Genomic DNA, 17,269 nt, shown 5'->3' with positions numbered 1-17,269 from the left:
AGTATCAATGTCATTGATGTTTCTTGAAAAATCACTGTATTTGGGAATCTTTCAGTTTTATTGATAGACACCTTTGTTTGTTCGTGAACGTTTCTTAACAATACATATTTGCGTTTACTGTCTTGGTTGCATTGTCGTATTCTTATTTAAGGCTAGATCATTTTCATTAAATTGTGGTTGTATCGGATTTTACTTGGATTTAACTTCGCAATGACATTCGGAGAGATTGAACTAGTCTATGAATGTCAAAGTCGGTTTTAAATGATGAAGGAATATCTTGCCCTTGGTTTTTGCCTTTTCTCCGCTGATGCTTTTTAAGTTGAGCTCATAGTGTCAGAATCTGCTCTGATCACCGTAATAATGGGGTTGTTGATGATGTGTTGGACATGGCTGGCACTACTTAATCAGCGCAACCAGTACACTTGCTGTCCGTTTCAGAAGAGTGTTGACTTTTCTTCTCAGCATTCTCGACCATTGCTTGCTCATAATTTAATTTGCCCACCTGAATATGACGCTTTATCAGTACATTAAGGTTTTAAGTTTGTTTATTGTGAAATGTACAGTTTGTTTTGCCCATACAAACATCGTGAAATGTGAACCTATAGGTGGTACTTGTTGTTTTATTTAAACAATCGTTTAAGGAAGAATGCTTGTGCTTTATTTTACTTGAACAAATAATAAGGAACAGGTTCCTTTTTTTCTTTTTGAGCCGCATAAAAGGAACTGCAGTATAAATAAACACAACCATATTGAAATGAACTATATTGCATATTTTATATCACAAACATGCCAAATAATATGATAGGTGTAACGTTTGGTTGATGTAAAGTTAGTTAGAAAATGTAAGGTTGGTTTAAACAAGAAATCCAATGTAAGCGCAAAGAAGAATTATAAGATGTACCGTAATACATTAGATAAATGTTTACCGGTACTTGATACTTTTGTTTTGTTTTATTTACGAATTGTATGTATCCTTTTTTTGTAAAAGCTTGCCTAAATAAGAATTAAGGGGCTGTTCCTTAATCGATTAAGGATCTAGGAAATTTAATATACATGTTACAACAGGGTACCAGCAAAAGTTGTACTACTACCTATCTGGTGTTTGTTCAGAATTGAGTTCATTATTTGACATTAAATCGAAACAGTATTCCTGTTTTAAATTGAATTGAGATGCTGTCGGTTTAATATTTATTTACACATATGATTGTTGTGATTAATTCGGGGCTACTGGTGCAGTAAGCATAGTAATCAACCAGTTTAAGCACTCAATTTTGTTTTACAAAGAACCTTTCTGAAGGTGTGCTTCCAAGAATAAGTCATTGTTTATGAACTTTCCTTATACGGTGATTCTTGCTAGGGTATATGTAGGGTTATTCTAACATCTTAACCTGATTACGCTTTCAACCTCAACAGCAATCCCAGTCTTATACGTAAATTTATACTTAATGTTGTATCGCATGTATTTCCCTGTATTGTACAGCAAATTGGACGTTTCACGTATATAATTGTTTAGCGTAGAAACGTTCATCTCCTGATGAAGTTTCAGGGCCCGGTTGCTCAAAGCATCGTTAAGATAACATTACCGTTAAGCTTTACCTCTGTTAAGTACCCTAACGCAGCGTAATTTAATCAGCCGTTAACTTCATGTTGCTCAACAAGTTTAAACGCTAGCGTTAATTAACGCATCGTTAAGACTTTAACGTCTATGTTAAATCCCACAATCTTTTCCAAATTTCCACTTCCTGTTCCTGTTATCCAATTCCAAAATGGCATCCACAGCAGATACATCTTCACCTGAAATAAAAAGAAAGAAAAGAAACATTAACTTCAGCAGTTCAGAAATCTTAAAACTGGAAGAGCTTGTAAAGGATGAGTAAACTTTTTTAATACTAACACATAAACTTTGAACAATAAAATGAAAAAAGATATGTGGACAAAAATAGCAGAAGAGATTTCTGCTCAAGGGTTTTGCAGTAAAAACTGCAGATGAATGCAGCAATAAATGGCAAAACCTAAAAGCGAGAAAGTAAGGCTGCAGTCACGAGTGAAAAATTAGAAAGGCGTAAAACTGGCGGTGGACCCTGACAGCTGTGGTCGATGACCAGAAAGTTCGCATTGCCGAACTGCATAAAGATTCGGCGTCTTTTAATGGGATTCCTGGAGGAATTGACACCAATGAAGCTGGTTTGTTTTTAAAATAATTTGTTTTTCTTTAAAAGCAACAAATAATAGGAAGTAATATTTATGTAAACCGTGAACTGTCAACAGCCGTCTGCTTTGATAAACAGCTATTTATAGTAACAGGGATTTTCCCAACTTCCATCCATTATTTAATCCAATAATCGTTCTATTTTTACCCACGTGATATCTCAAAATGCATAAGAACATTAAGGAATCATAATCAAACAATAACACTCACCAATTCATATGGAATCATGTCCATAAGTATCCACTTTATCACAATAACCCTGTTAAAACACAATGCTTTCCGCCATTTAGTCTATTATGTTGTGGTCTATATAGGTTACACACAATACTGATTGTGTTTGTTTACAGATGGTCTTCACTTTCTCTCCAACATGCCAGTTGCGTCGGCTGTGGGATCCCTGGTGGGATCAGTACAATCAACGGAGCAGTTAAGGTATATGAAATAATATTTCTAAAATAATAATAACACAAATACAACTATCAATGGAGCACTAAAGATAAGGTATCACTACAACTACTACTATACAACTTCTACTGCAATAAATATTTCTTATTCTATTAATTGTTATGTGTACCAATAAAATTACTATTAGTAGTTACTGTTAATTCTAGCATTTACTTATACTAATATAATTTACTACTAGTAGTAGTTTTGAATTTATCTACTTAATAGTAAATGCTTCTAAAAGTAGTTACTTATATAATGGCTAGTTACTTAAGTAGTCATCGTCGCTGCAACACCAACCACACTTCTACTACTATCAATAATACTATTATTATTTGTGATCATTATATTATGTACTCTTAAATGATCAAATGCTGTTAAGAAAACTGTATTTAAAATATCTGTTACTACATATACTTCATCCTACAAGTTGCTAGTGTTTATTGCATATATAATTGTTTTAACTTCAGTTAGTGTTTTAATAAAGGGCCAGTCAAGAAACAAATGAAGTTCTCTATAAAGTCAGATGAACTTCAGTACTGGCGGATACAATATTTTAAGGGAGAGGTGAAAAAACAGGAACGGGAGGTAAGAATGTGATAACACTGTTACATTATGTATTCTATATTATTATTCAAATATCATTACATAAATAACATAAATTCGTCAACAATAATTATTTGTATAAACAAAGGTATTTATTTATGACGATTAATTGACTCAGATATCAAATGACACAAGCAGCAAAATACAACTTATTAAAAATGATTTATACTGGTAATTAATGTGACACTTGAATAAAAAGGAAATTTAATAAAACAAACAAAAATAATATTAAGTACAAACATTCAATTATTAAAAAAATAGCATTAAAAAATGTTTTCATATTATTAAGTAACATTTAAAGTATTATGCGCAAATAACAGTTTTAGAAACCTGTTATCGAAAATTATGATGTATGAATATTGTATTTTTTAAATATAATTATATTCAGAATACAATGTCTCTATATCTCTATTGAAAATCACAAATACTGACTTTTGTTTGTTTTGTACTTATCATCAACTTAATAAATTTTACTGCACTGACTATATGCATACAAAATCAAAAAGATCTATTAAGTTTCAGTTTTAATTACTTGTTAAGAATCAGTGTTTAAGTGTGAAATATACATTTTCAGAAACAACTACTTGATATAAAAATACGCATGCTGCTAGCAGATGAATAGAGACGTGACAAGAAAGTTGTTGATGATTTCATCAATTGCACATATTTCGAGGACTAATTATCATGGTGACATTGAGTTAGTTGCCTCAAAGAGAAACCATTTAACTACATGTAAATGAGCAAACGTATCAACTCTTTAACTTAGAATAATAGTTTTAAATTTGCCTGTTTGCTTTATTGAATACAAAATGGTTAACATTGAGTATTTTAAATGTTGTTCATCAATAGTTGTAATAGGTGATACCCTTTATATTAAATGTCCTTACATAAATGAAAGATTTTTTTCTTTATTATGCGAAATATCTGTTGACAATATAATCACGTATGTGAGTACCGCTTCCATTTCCGTTTACTGCAAGATTGAAGACTTCATTATCAATGTCTTGATTTTCATCAGAATCAATGTCAGGTTCGTTGAGAGCGATGCAAATGTTGTATAGTATCACGCATGCTGTTGTAATCTTGCATACCTTTGCCGGCAACAATCTAACCTGCAAATATTGAAATAATATAACTGTTATGGGCATATTAAATATAGGTCGCCGTGGTGTAATGGATATGGTGTCCGCCTAGCGACCGGGAGGTCACGGGTTCGATCCCCACCATGGGAGCGTTCTTTACATCTCCCCCAAAAGACAAAAAGTACTGGTTCTAGGCCCAGGAATCGGAATCGAGTGCGTTTATATAAGCCTTACGCTTCAAATGCAATCGACCTAAAAAAAATAGGTTTAAACTAAACTAAACTTTTAAATGTAGAAACCAATAATGATTTCTGGCTTAAATTATGTAATGAACATTCACTAATTTCTTCAGTATGAAAATAATTGACTTACTTATACATTGCATATGTATGATATTGTTTTTATCCCCCGCCATAGGCGGAGGGATATTGTTTTGGCGTTGTCCGTCCGTCCGTCTTTCCGTCCGTCCATTTGGCACTTTTGTGTCCGGAGCCATATCTTGGAAGTGCTTTGGTGGATTTCATTGAAACCTGGTATGAGTATATATATATATATATATATATATATATATATATATATATATATATATATATATATATATATATATATATATATATATATATATATATATATATATATATATATATATATATGGATAAGAGGATGATGCACACCAAATGGCATTGTACACCATCTACATGTATTAATAACGGAGTTATGGCCCTTGGTATCTTGAAAAAATGAATTTTAATATAGGCTTAGAGCGTTATATCCATTAACACATGAGCCAGAGCCATAAAACTTGCCATAGTTGTTCTCAATTATCTGGGGATGCTTCACATTCAACACCCACAATGCCAAGGGCCAAGGTCAAGGACACACATTGAAGTCAAAGGTCACAAATTTGACGAATTATTAATGATTAAGTCATTTCTTTACTATGTATCAAGTGATTCTGTAATAACTGTCCACAATTGTTTTCCATTATATAGCCGAGTGTAGAATTTAGGATCCATGTTGATAGGGTCATGGTCAAAGTCACACACAAAGGTCAAAATCACACAATATGATTAAATATGCTTTATTTGGTAAGGATTCTACCATACTAAAATGGATTCTCAAAATGTCCTTAGGTAATTGTTCTCATTTATCAGGTAGTGACTTATTACTCCCCCCGCTTAAGGCGTGTGTGTGCGTATGTTTGAGTGCGTGTGTATGTAAGTGTGCATGTATGTATGCCTTAATATTATCATCATTTTTTGTATTATTTTAAAAATGTCAAGTGTTAAAAAATAATTAGAAATCAAAGTTATTTGAATGCAATAAAAAGAAAATATACAAATGCATAGTGTTATTGTTAGATGGCAAATGTACGTATTCACTGTATGATAATTTGGTTGAAAAGTGTATGTGAAACCCACTTTGCTTCATTAAAATAATACCTCAGAGTGAAGCACAGCAAATCTACGCTTGAGTCTCCCAAAGCTTCTTTCAATGACTGTTAGTGTCCGTGCGTGGGCTTGCTGATATCTTTCCTTGGCCACATAATCCGTCGCCAGGAAAGGAGTCATCATGTACACTTTGCATTGGTAACTGGTGAAATTGAACTTCATATAAATTGTAAATTGTATAAAAATATTTAATGATTTGTTGTTTATAAAGTAATATTGGCACTTATGAAAGACGTGTTTTACTGGTACAAGTCTATAAGTCATGGATCAGAATCAGCTGTCTGGTAAGCTCAGTATATATAGCGCCATGGTATCAAGGGTTCCAGATCTACATGGTGACTATTATGAAATGATATAGTAGAAAAAAAGGACGTGTGCGTCTAAGTTTTTCAGACAGGAGGAGTAAATGTGCGTGTCAGAAAAATTTCCTCAATTGATAAAGTAAGTGTCCCCTAGTCGAACACCGCATGAGATGCAATTATATTTCCGCAATTACTTTATAATATTCAAGCCTCTTTGCCATTAACATGAAAATAGAACACGTTTTACTAAGCTAAAACAATTTTAACATACCTACTATCTCCTAAGAGCACACCATCTGCAAAGGTCTGATTATCCCTCTCCAGTTTGGCACAGAGTCCCGACGTCCTGAATATGTGGCTGTCATGGCATGACCCTGGCCAACTGGCATTGACACCTGTATGACAAAAACACGAAAAATAAACTATATGTAAACTAATTTAGGAAATAGAATCTTCGGATGGGATGTAATAAAGTTTGAAAAATTGATTATGGAAGTATGGTTTCATTTATTCAATGTAGTTCAATTATCGGGAACATCTGTTGACAAGGGTCTTAGTCTTGATTAACAGTTTGGCTCGTAGGTCAACATAACTTCAAACCAATACATAATTCAGATATGATAATTATATTATATAAGTGTAATTCCAATTTCCCAAGATACATAACGATACAAGTTCGGATTGAATGGTTTGCATAATCGATATAGAAGTGTTAGGTTTCATATTACCAATGTGGGTTGTCCATAGAGAGCATATGTTGGTATGATCAAGTATGCAAATGAAATGAGGTCTCCTGTTCCATAAGTGATAATTGTATATTGCACTCTTCTGCTGTGACATTTGGTAGGTGCATAAGCAATCCATCCAATTACAAGGGTTATTCGAAGGGGTTGGTTTAGAAGATCGGGGGAAGAGAACAGTTAACCAACCAAGAATGGGATGACATATCTAAATTTTATGTTTATTTTCCTGAGAATAAAATGCTGTGTGGTTGTTGTAAGCATTCATTCTGCGCCTCGGATCTAGAGAACACTCTGATAGACTGATAGTTTTGAATCACTTGGTATTGTACTCAACTTAAGAAAAAGAATAAATAGCACTTAGAAATTATTCAGAGACTTGTCTTCTGTCATACAAAAGTGTTAAAACAGTGACTACGGAAAACTTAAACTGTTTATGAAGTAGACGATTTCATTTCCTTAATCAATACATTCACAGAAGCATCAAATTAGTGTCCTTATTAAAGGAACAAATAAATCTGTATATTTAGCACATGCGAATTCATTTTTTGCTTATTCGCATATCTTAGAATATCCACGTGTTAAAAACCTGTATTTTCTCTGCATGTGGAACGTGTGAAGATTGGTACGTCGAAGTTATGGTTTTAATAATTTAATGAACTTCGTGTAATATTGAGCATTCCTGTCGCTTCGAATGTGTCCGAGAATTTTCGTACAACTACGATAACCTTGTCAACATTATAACAAGATATTTATTCTGATATTCACCTTATCATATTAAAGGCCTCGTTTTGAGGTAAAGCTCACGTTTCTGCACCGAAAAGTCTCAGGATCGATTCTTGCGAGGGGAAAACTAAACTTCTCTGTAGACAACATTGAAAACACGATATTTAAGTTCAAAGGTTTTGATTAGAAATTCCTTCCTTATCTGTGTACGTACCATTCAAACGCATCGTTTATTTCAATATGAGTTCATGATGAACTATCCATCATTTTCACATATTAACACACACGTTTGCACACTTGAATTATTCTACAGATTCATGTTATTCTGTATATCAGTGCGTGTATGAGCAATATGAACTGATCAAAGTGATCCATTTCGGGCCCAAAAAACTTTCTCTATCAAATAATGCGCTATATGTTATTATAACTGTACGCAGATTTTGATTGGCGTCGCACAGAAGTGCGGCGACTCGTATGTAATACTTTTTAACCAGGTTTTCCGAAGGAAAAAACTGGTTATTAGATTGGCAAATGCGGGCGGGCTGGCTGGCTGGCGGGCTGGCGGGCGGGCGGAACAAGCTTGTCCGGTCCATAACTATGTCGTTCATTGTCATATTTTAAAATCATTTGGCACATTTGTTCACCATCATTGGACGGTGTGTCGCGCGAAATAATTACGTCTATATCTCCAAGGTCAAGATCACACTTTGAGTTCAAAGGTCAAAATTGGCAATAAATGAGCTTGTCTGGGCCATAACTATGTCATTCATTGTGAGATTTTACAATTATTTGGCACATATGTCACCATCATGGGACGGTGTGTCGCACAAAAGAATCACGTCAATATCTCCAATGTCAAGGTCACCACAACTTAAAATAGATAATAGATTTATTTTGAAACAAACTTACAAAGGGGGTTAATTTTGTTTGTTCATTTCAAAAGTTCAGTTTGAGTTGTCTCCCTTAATCAGATTTTTTTTCACATTGAAAACCTGGTTTTGTGACAATTTTGTCCATTGTTTTGTTTTTCGCCTATGGGAGGAGAAGTTGTTTTACGGATCAATGTATATATTTTTGCTGTCAGAATATCTTGCATAGTGGTGATTTTTTGTGTACATTAGTGTAAATAAGCACTGCATTTGTACCTATTACATTTACTACAGCATTTATTGCCAATAATGCAAAGCTAATTCTTTAAATTAATAACTGATCACAGGGATAGGGCAATAATAAAATATCACAGGGACTGGGAAAATACGCGAACTGGTGAAACCTTCTGGTTTTGTGTAAAAAAAAAACATAATCAAAATACATTTATTTTGTGGTTTTTGTAACAATAGCGCAGACTTTTGCTGTTCGAGTTTTGGTTAACGCGTATTTTCTTCAATTTTACAAGACGACAGCGATTACACGTTTTATTGCTACAGTCACTTATTAATATCTTAGTTAGTATGTGATTTTTCAAGCGGTTCCGTAGTGTAGTGGTTACACGCTCGCTTCGCATGTGAGTGGCCAAAGGTTCGAGCCCCAGTATAATCAAATTATTTTATTGTGTTCTATGTTAACTTTTTGTTTTGATGTAGACATTTTAGTTTAAATAAATATGCTGTTTCATTGTAACCATTTTTTGTTTTTATTATGCCCATATAATATATGTGTGAGAGGTTGGGGGGGGGGTTGGTTCGTAAAAACATTAAAACTTTTACAGTCTTTTCATATCAATGAGTACTCAACCCCTTTCGTCAATGAGCAACGTAAGAATAAGTTCAGAATCATCTCCCCTTGAAGTTGAGAAAAAGTTGAAATTACGCTTACAAGATGAAGCAGATTTTTTTAAACCTACACAGTTCTGTTCCATTAATGAAAACTGCACACGGATGCCAGTAAAAAAAGGAAACCAATGTAAATAAAATGAACTATGAAATGTTTGGGGTTACAACACAAAATCATAGATAATGGTTATTTGGGGGTTATAACACAACATCATAGATAATGGTTATTTGGGAGCCAATAATCGGCCAATATATTAATATTTACGGTAGAAAGTAAATCAATCCATGTAACTTCATTGAGTGCCTTTTACACTGAAATTCCCGACGCCCTTTGATGCTTTGCATCAATAGTTATCTTGTAGCATTATATAAATACTATATGTGGAAAAAGTTTATGCAACATTTAGCATTGTCAATTGTAGCATGGTTATGGCATAAATATTTGTTTAGATTTTGGTACCGTTGCAACGGAAGCGTGAGCTAAAATAGTACGTGGTGAAACTAAATACGCTTTTTGTTGTTTTTTTCGATCAAGGCTACATCTGAAAAACATTCTATGCTCGAACTTAGTATTTCCCTTCTGCCGTTTGTATTGATCAACTAATTTCAAAATGACTTACAACTAGATATTGTTATTTTCATGGCTTAATGTGAAATTATTACACTAATTGTGGGCTTATATTTCATCATTCTACTTGTTAAACCACATTTGCTATCCTAAATGCATATATCAGGCACGGGTGTATAAATAGTTACCAAATAAGTCTTGCTGTGTCATTATTAAGGTCTAAAAATTGAATTTTGCAATTAAATGCTATGACAAAAATAGGAAAACTATATCAAGGATTTTCAACTTGGAATGTCTGGGAAAAGTTAATTACTCGGTAAGTTTTTCTTTAACTTTGGTTTTAAATGCAGAATACCGCAGCAATAGGAAATATGCAAAGAAACAAAAGAAAATCAAAATACGTTTACCTTACTCGTTTTATATCGGCTTAGCCAGGTAACATGCTGACTGTGTATTTTGTCATATTAGTTGCCTGGCTTATCTTACTAGGTTAGTAAGAAGCCTCGTAATTAATAATATATAGTCTTATTTATGTGTTGATATTTAGACTCTGGCATAATTGCAAAATGTGTGCCATCTGTAGCAAACACATCTTTGAGGATATTATTTTTACAAATGTATGAATAATCCTAATTATAACTAAATCACACTGTGGGAATTCACTTTTGACTGAGATATAGTTGTTATTTCACCCGATATATATCGCAACATAATTAACATGTTAAGAAGACAAGTGATCCCATATCACCGACAACCACCGCGTTAGATGTTGATTCTTCAGTTTGAACAAATAAACACATAACTCGATTAATAAAGCCAAAGTCGAAAAGAATGCTAATGATGTGATCCATTCAATACAAATATATATTTTACTTTATGGAATGGTATTGTTCGTGCCATTCACGAACGTAGATCAAAGCTTGCAAATGAAGCTTTGAGAGATTCAAACTACAAATATCATTGTGATAAATACATACATATGCATATTGTGAAATCATCCTTCCAGCGGCGTTTGTCGTAAAACGCCACTGTATATACCCTAATAACAAGACTAACGTGTATTTCCAATATATATGAAACTTTTAGAGTCACAAACTAGATCAAATAAAAGAAAAATAGCATTATAACTACTCTTTCGACAAATATTTTCAATTCGGTTTCAAACTTGATCGGAACAATCCAATGATAATTTATCGTGTTGTTATTTTTAAATCATTTTGCTCTTTTGCCAAACACGATCGCAAAAAAAGAGGAAGCGATTATTTGTTTATGGATACACAGCGAGTTTATGAACACACTAGATGGCGCATCTATTGATCAATCAACATGAATCTTGTTCAGAACATCTGTTGTAGTGGCGTTTAGACCTATAGATCTATTTTAACGCAGTTTGTTGTATAGATATAATTTGTAGTTTGCGATATTTCAATCCGCATGTAAATGTGTACACATGCGTTAGTTTGGTGTTATTTTACATTTCTATGAAAACAAAACGTATGGTCACTATTCAAATTGTATAACGTGTTTGTTTAATGACATCTCTGATTAATAAACAATGTGATTTTATGTTCCTTTTTTCTGCACAATACAATTTTAATGTGTGCCTCTTTAAATTTTAAGATAAAGAAAATAGAAAAAGACAAACAAGATGTCATGATAAAGTATTATGATGTGGAAAAAAAGAAGAAGAACCTTGATACAGACCTTAATACCACAAGAGATAAGGGATGTACATTTCTACTTAGTGAACTAGCATTTATGTTTTGATATGATGTGTTGTTTCCGTTTAATTAAGTATGTTTACTCACAGACATCGGAAAGGATGAAACAGATCAAATCCATATAATGAATACACCATATTGCATTTTATTTGAAAAACGTTTATTTTTCATGCTTTTCAAAAACGGCAAAGATATAATATCAAACTTCATATTTATTTTTTATTGAAGTCAACTTCTCCATTATTTAAATACTTTATTTATAACCATCATACAATTCTGCACAGCAAAACTATATTTGATAAAATATGTGAATGAAAAACTTGTGTGCGATTAGATGATTGTAGGTTGATTGGTCGTGTAAGCAGCATTGTATGTTAACACCAGCTCGTACCGCACATGCAAAGGTATTATTAAATAGTACATTACCAAACAAGATCGATGCTCAGAAAAAATAAGGCATGCAACCATCTGTATCATCATTCCCTGACCGGTCAAGCCGTTAGGGATAAATGAGGGACGTCGACACAGAGATCCCCTACCAGTAAGGTATGTTGTGGGCAGCTTGGAGTAGCTCATCAATGGTGAGGGACGACCATTCGTTTGCATTGTCAATCAAGCAGGTTTTCTAACGACATCTAACTCCCTGTAGCAAGCCCTGGAGCACAATAGTGTACACAGAGTCGTGTCTGATGGAAAATCACCGAACCAGCTTTCGCCGTATTGTGTCCAAATTAGTTATGTTGTCATGTTGCGGAAGAGCTGGTTAGCCGTGTGCTCTATGTAAGAGATTCAGAGCAGTCTCGGTGACACTTGTGTTCGAGGGTCTTTATTCTGCGTTCTGTGTCCGCGTGAAGCGTCAATGTCTCGCAGACGTTTATAAGAATGAATACTACGAGGGACTTGTAGAACCTGTACTTAGTGGGAAAGCAGGCGGAGCAATGATTTTGCATTTTACAGCTATTTAATTTGACAAGTGGAAGCATACTTTTTCCATTTCATTATATTAACTGAACAATTTATTGATTCTACAAGCTTTAAAAAAAAAAGAAAAGGCGACACACTATATTCTCGAGAGTTTAATATAACATACAATTCAACTACTACACCACTAGTACAATCGAGGCATACTTTATCATCTCCGTTTAACCTTTCATATCTAACTGTTTCGAACAATATTCGTATGCTTATGCGATGTAGCATTAAACTATAAATATTATGTTAACTTTCATTTTTAAATTGATGTTTTTGGTAAATACTTAATTTGATTATTTATCGTTATCACTTTTAGCAAAATTACAGATACACTTCACTCATCCATAAATTCATTCAAAAAGCATATACCCAAGTTTGTTAAGGAGTGTGCTTATTAAAGGGGTAGTGCACTATTTATATTCAGCACATTTTACTTAACTTTTAACTTTTAAGTGCAAACTTGTACAATTTTCATATGCAGATAAAATACAGGTTGTTTACACCTTAAACTTAAATCTGGACCCATGCATAGTTGACTTTTAGCAACACATGTAAGTTGATAAGAAAACAAATATTCCAACCCCAATAACATAGAGGTCATTTTGTATTGAATGAATACAATCAAACTTTCGATTTCTTTAGATGACTGCCCTGTATACTATTACTGGCCATACTATTTATCATACAGTTTCTTATAGTCATGATGAAGATTATTCATAGAACTCTGTACCTAATATCCGCAGAGCTCTGCTTGCTGCATGTGATTTACTATCCACATAAACCCAAAACTAACTATTATTACTTACACAGGCTTCGTACTCATCGAGTTCAGTGTGATAAAGGGTAATTCAATTAATGTTGCGCTCTTGTCCAATATCAATAGACTAACCTGTTTCGCGTCGTGCGGGGTCATAAAAATCCCGTATAACAAATTTAACCAAAAACACTTCACTCTTAATCATCAAGATTATGACATTGGGTAAGTTCACTCTTCGTCTTACTTACATCTGTGACAGCATTTAACCTCAATAACGTGTAAAATGTAAAGAGACAAAAATCATAAAGAATGACGAAGATGTTATCCGTTCACATTTATTTCCAATATATATGGAACTTCTACAGAACATAGAAAGTATTGGGGATATCAAGAAATGTATGGGGTCATAAACTAGATATGATTCTTTATACATTTCGAAAACGGTTTGCTATATTTAATCAAGTGGCCGCCCTAGTGGGTGAGGTTTTAAGTCAATATAGAAAGTTTTACGAGCTGTAAAGAAATCACAGTGTTTGTAGAATTTAAAAACCAAGATCAACTCACTTGTTGAAATGACAAATGGTTCAGACTTTATACAAATATGATTGAACTGAACTGAAAAACATTTAAAACAAATACCACCACGGAAAAGTCTTTGTCCTCACATTGTCATTTGGAAATATATTTATGCCTAATCATATTTAAATAAGAGGAAATTGATATGTTTACGCTAAATCGGATTTAATTTGAAGAGTTTACTCTAGATGTCAATTTGTTCACTCTATAAGGCCTTCAAAAGAATCACTTCAAATAACTGTCAAGCACTTCGACTGTATTCATTACTGGTTCATGTGCGATCAACCACTTAACTCATAAGACGAATTGAAGAAATCTATATTTTTATACTTATAATACTCAACAGTTATAACACAATCTCTCAAATGACCTGATCCGCGACAAACTTTGTATAGATACACGCATATTTTGTATATATATATATATTTTTTTTCGATATTTCGATCCGAATTCAGATGTGTACAAAGGACATCAGTGGACATTATTTTACATTACACTGAAATCAAACAGTGAGCACTTTTCAATGCTTATAACTTATCCCAAATGAAATCCCGAATGCAGGGTTGTCAGGAAGCAATCCATATAGTGTAAAGCATTAAGCTCTTTGCTCGCTTCTTCTTTATGTTTTTATAATACAATTTTAACTATTGTCACGTTAAATTTTCAGATGAAGAACTTGGAGACAGACCAACAAAATCTGCAGACAAAGTATACTAATATTGAAAAAGAGAAGAAGAACGTTGAGGCAGTCCTACAAAAGGCAAGAGATCAGGTATGTACATTTCGACTTTGCTAACAATTATTTGTTTTTATATGTTTTTATTATATTTAATAAAATATTTAAACACATAAAAAGCGGAAAAATGCACAGATCAAATCCATATAATGTATACAATAAATCTCACTTCAATCGCATTACTTATATATTTATTTTAGTTATAAACGACTGAACATATCAATTCGAAATTTCGTATGTTTTTCTACATAGTTGAAAAACTTCATTCATAACAAGCTGACCATTCTGCCCAGCAAAACACTATTATCAAATAGAAAAAGTATTCTTTCTATAAAATGCAGAATATAACAATTCAAAATTCCATTTTTATTGTAATTGTTTTCATAATTGATGCTAAAAATTCCAAATATTATTGTATTTGTTTACATAATTGATCCATAACCATCATACCCAACTGTACAAAAAAATCTATTTGATAAAGCTTATTGAACAGCGTTGGTATGCAATTAGACGATTATATGTGTATTGATCGTTAAAGCCTCCATGTATGTTAACACCAGCTCGTACCGAATATGCAAAAAAACACATATATTATTAAAATATCACTTAACAAAATCACCCAATTGAACATGTATTCCAACAGTTGTAAAAGGACATGCAACCCCGTGTAGCTTTCGATAACAGTCGGGAATGGATGAAAAGTCCAAAAGTGTTCATAAAATAGTAGTAGAAGTAGTAGTAGTAGTAGTAGTAGTAGTAGTAGTAGTAGTAGTAGTAGAAGAAGTAGTAGTAGTAGTAGTAGTAGTAGTAGTAGCAGTAGTAGTAGTAGTAGTAGTAGTAGTAGTAGTAGTAGTAGTAGTAGTAGTAGTAGTAGTAGTAGAGTAGTAGTAGTAGTAGTAGTAGTAGTAGTAGTAGTAGTAGTAGTAGAAGTAGTAGTAGTAGTAGTAGTAGTAGTAGTAGTGTAGTAGTAAGTAGTAAGTAGTAGTGGAAGTAGTAGTAGTAGTAGTAGGAGGAGGAGGAGTATGATGTGTAGTAGTAGGAGTAGCAGTAGCAGTAGCAGTAGCAGTAGCAGCAGTAGTAGTAGTAGAAGAAGAAGTAGTAGTAGTAGTAGTAGTAGTAGTAGTAGTAGTAGTAGTAGTAGTAGTAGTAGTAGTAGTAGTAGTAATTGTTGTTGTTGTAGTAGTAGTAGTAGTAGTAGTAGTAGTAGTAGTAGAAGTAGTAAGTAGTAGTAGTAGTAGTAGTAGTAGTAGTAGTAGTAGTAGTAGTAGTAGTAGTAGTAGTAGTAGTAGTAGTAGTAGTAGTAGTAGTAGTAGTAGTAGTAGTAGTAGTAGTAGTAGAAGTAGTAGTTGTAGCAGTAGTAGTAGTAGTAGTAGTAGTGGTAGTACTAGTAGAAGTTGTTTTACTAGCAGAAATAGTAGTAGTAGTAGAAGTAGTAGTAGTAGTAGTAGTAGAAGTAGTAGTAGTAGTAGTAGTAGTAGTAGTAGTAGTAGTAGTAGTAGTAGTAGTAGTAGTAGTAGTAGAAGTAGTAGTAGTAGTAGTAGTAGTAGTAGTAGTAGTAGTAGTAGTAGTAGTAGTAGTAGTAGTAGTTGTTGTAGAAGTAGTAGTAGTAGTAGAAGCAGTAGTAGTAGTAGTAGTAGTAGTAGAGGAAGTAGTAGTAGTAATAGTAGTAGTAAGAGTAGTAGTAGTAGTAGTAGTAGTAGTAGTAGTAGTAGTAGTAGTAGTAGTAGTAGTAGTAGTAGTAGTAGTAGTAGTAGTTGTAGAAGTAATAGTTAGAAGCAATTCTATTTATTTCATGAGCTGCGGAAAAAGTACTACCTAATTTCAAACGATTCAATATAATGGTTTAAAAATATGTTTTATAAAAGTTGTTACTTTCTAATATTATGTCTTACCCATCATTGTTATAGTATCGGTTTATCACGGATACGGTAATGTTAATATTCCAAAATAAATCATAACAACCTTGATGATAAACTGCTGCATTCACATCGATCAAACCGGTATCATAGCCTTTAGTTTCTTGTAATGGTCTATTATGTTTTGATTTTGGATTCCATTGATTTGTCAGTCCTTTGTCTATTCACGCTGGATAAAACTCTGTAATTGCGGTAAATATCATGCTGGCTGAGAATCAGCTTTAATATGCATATAAGTATTTGCATTTTAGCCTACGCTGATGCGTTTATTCGTGTTTGTTGATTGGATACACAATTGATAGTATGTGCCGTATAACTATGGGATAAAATGTAATAAATTTTGTACAAGGACGTTGATTTCCGACTTTCAAGGGACTTTTTATATTTTAAAGATTTTCCGTATTAAACAGTTTCAATTAAATACACATGCGATGTTAATACCAATAGATTTATTAGTTATTGTATGGAGAGTAGGTTGATTCTTTTCCTAGTTCCTTCTTCAACCTTAACATATGTTGAGATAAATAAGAAGGAAATAACTAAAACACATTTCCTGTATGTATTATGATACATGTTCATGTTTCTTCTTCGCGCCTTCATAGTATTTCTTGTTTGAACCGAACTGGCATTGTTTAAGTGATATAAAAAGCCATCTAATACATTTTAACATGTGTTTCTTTTTTTTTTCATA

At 33.1% G+C, this 17,269-nt stretch overlaps 1 protein-coding gene and 1 long non-coding RNA gene across 2 annotated transcripts in view; both read left to right on the top strand.

Annotated features, from left to right (window-relative positions):
- LOC127872340 (myosin-4-like) overlaps window positions 1-17,269 on the top strand; it is a 360,094-nt gene that overhangs the window by 323,354 nt on the left and 19,471 nt on the right. Inside the window, exon 31 of the mRNA XM_052415671.1 lies at window positions 14,594-14,698. Within this exon, the coding sequence (XP_052271631.1) occupies window positions 14,594-14,698 (105 nt within the window). The remainder of the gene's footprint in view (window positions 1-14,593; window positions 14,699-17,269) is intronic.
- Window positions 2,511-4,003, top strand: LOC127874797 (uncharacterized). The gene is made up of 3 exons (XR_008047099.1): window positions 2,511-2,641; window positions 3,124-3,241; window positions 3,834-4,003. It is a non-coding gene; the product is annotated as an uncharacterized LOC127874797 (long non-coding RNA).

This window comes from Dreissena polymorpha, chromosome 3 (assembly GCF_020536995.1).
Source record: "Dreissena polymorpha isolate Duluth1 chromosome 3, UMN_Dpol_1.0, whole genome shotgun sequence".
Taxonomy (NCBI): Eukaryota; Metazoa; Mollusca; class Bivalvia; order Myida; family Dreissenidae; genus Dreissena; species Dreissena polymorpha.
Note: the sequence above shows the minus strand (reverse complement) of the source record. Positions and strands in the feature narration are given on the sequence as shown.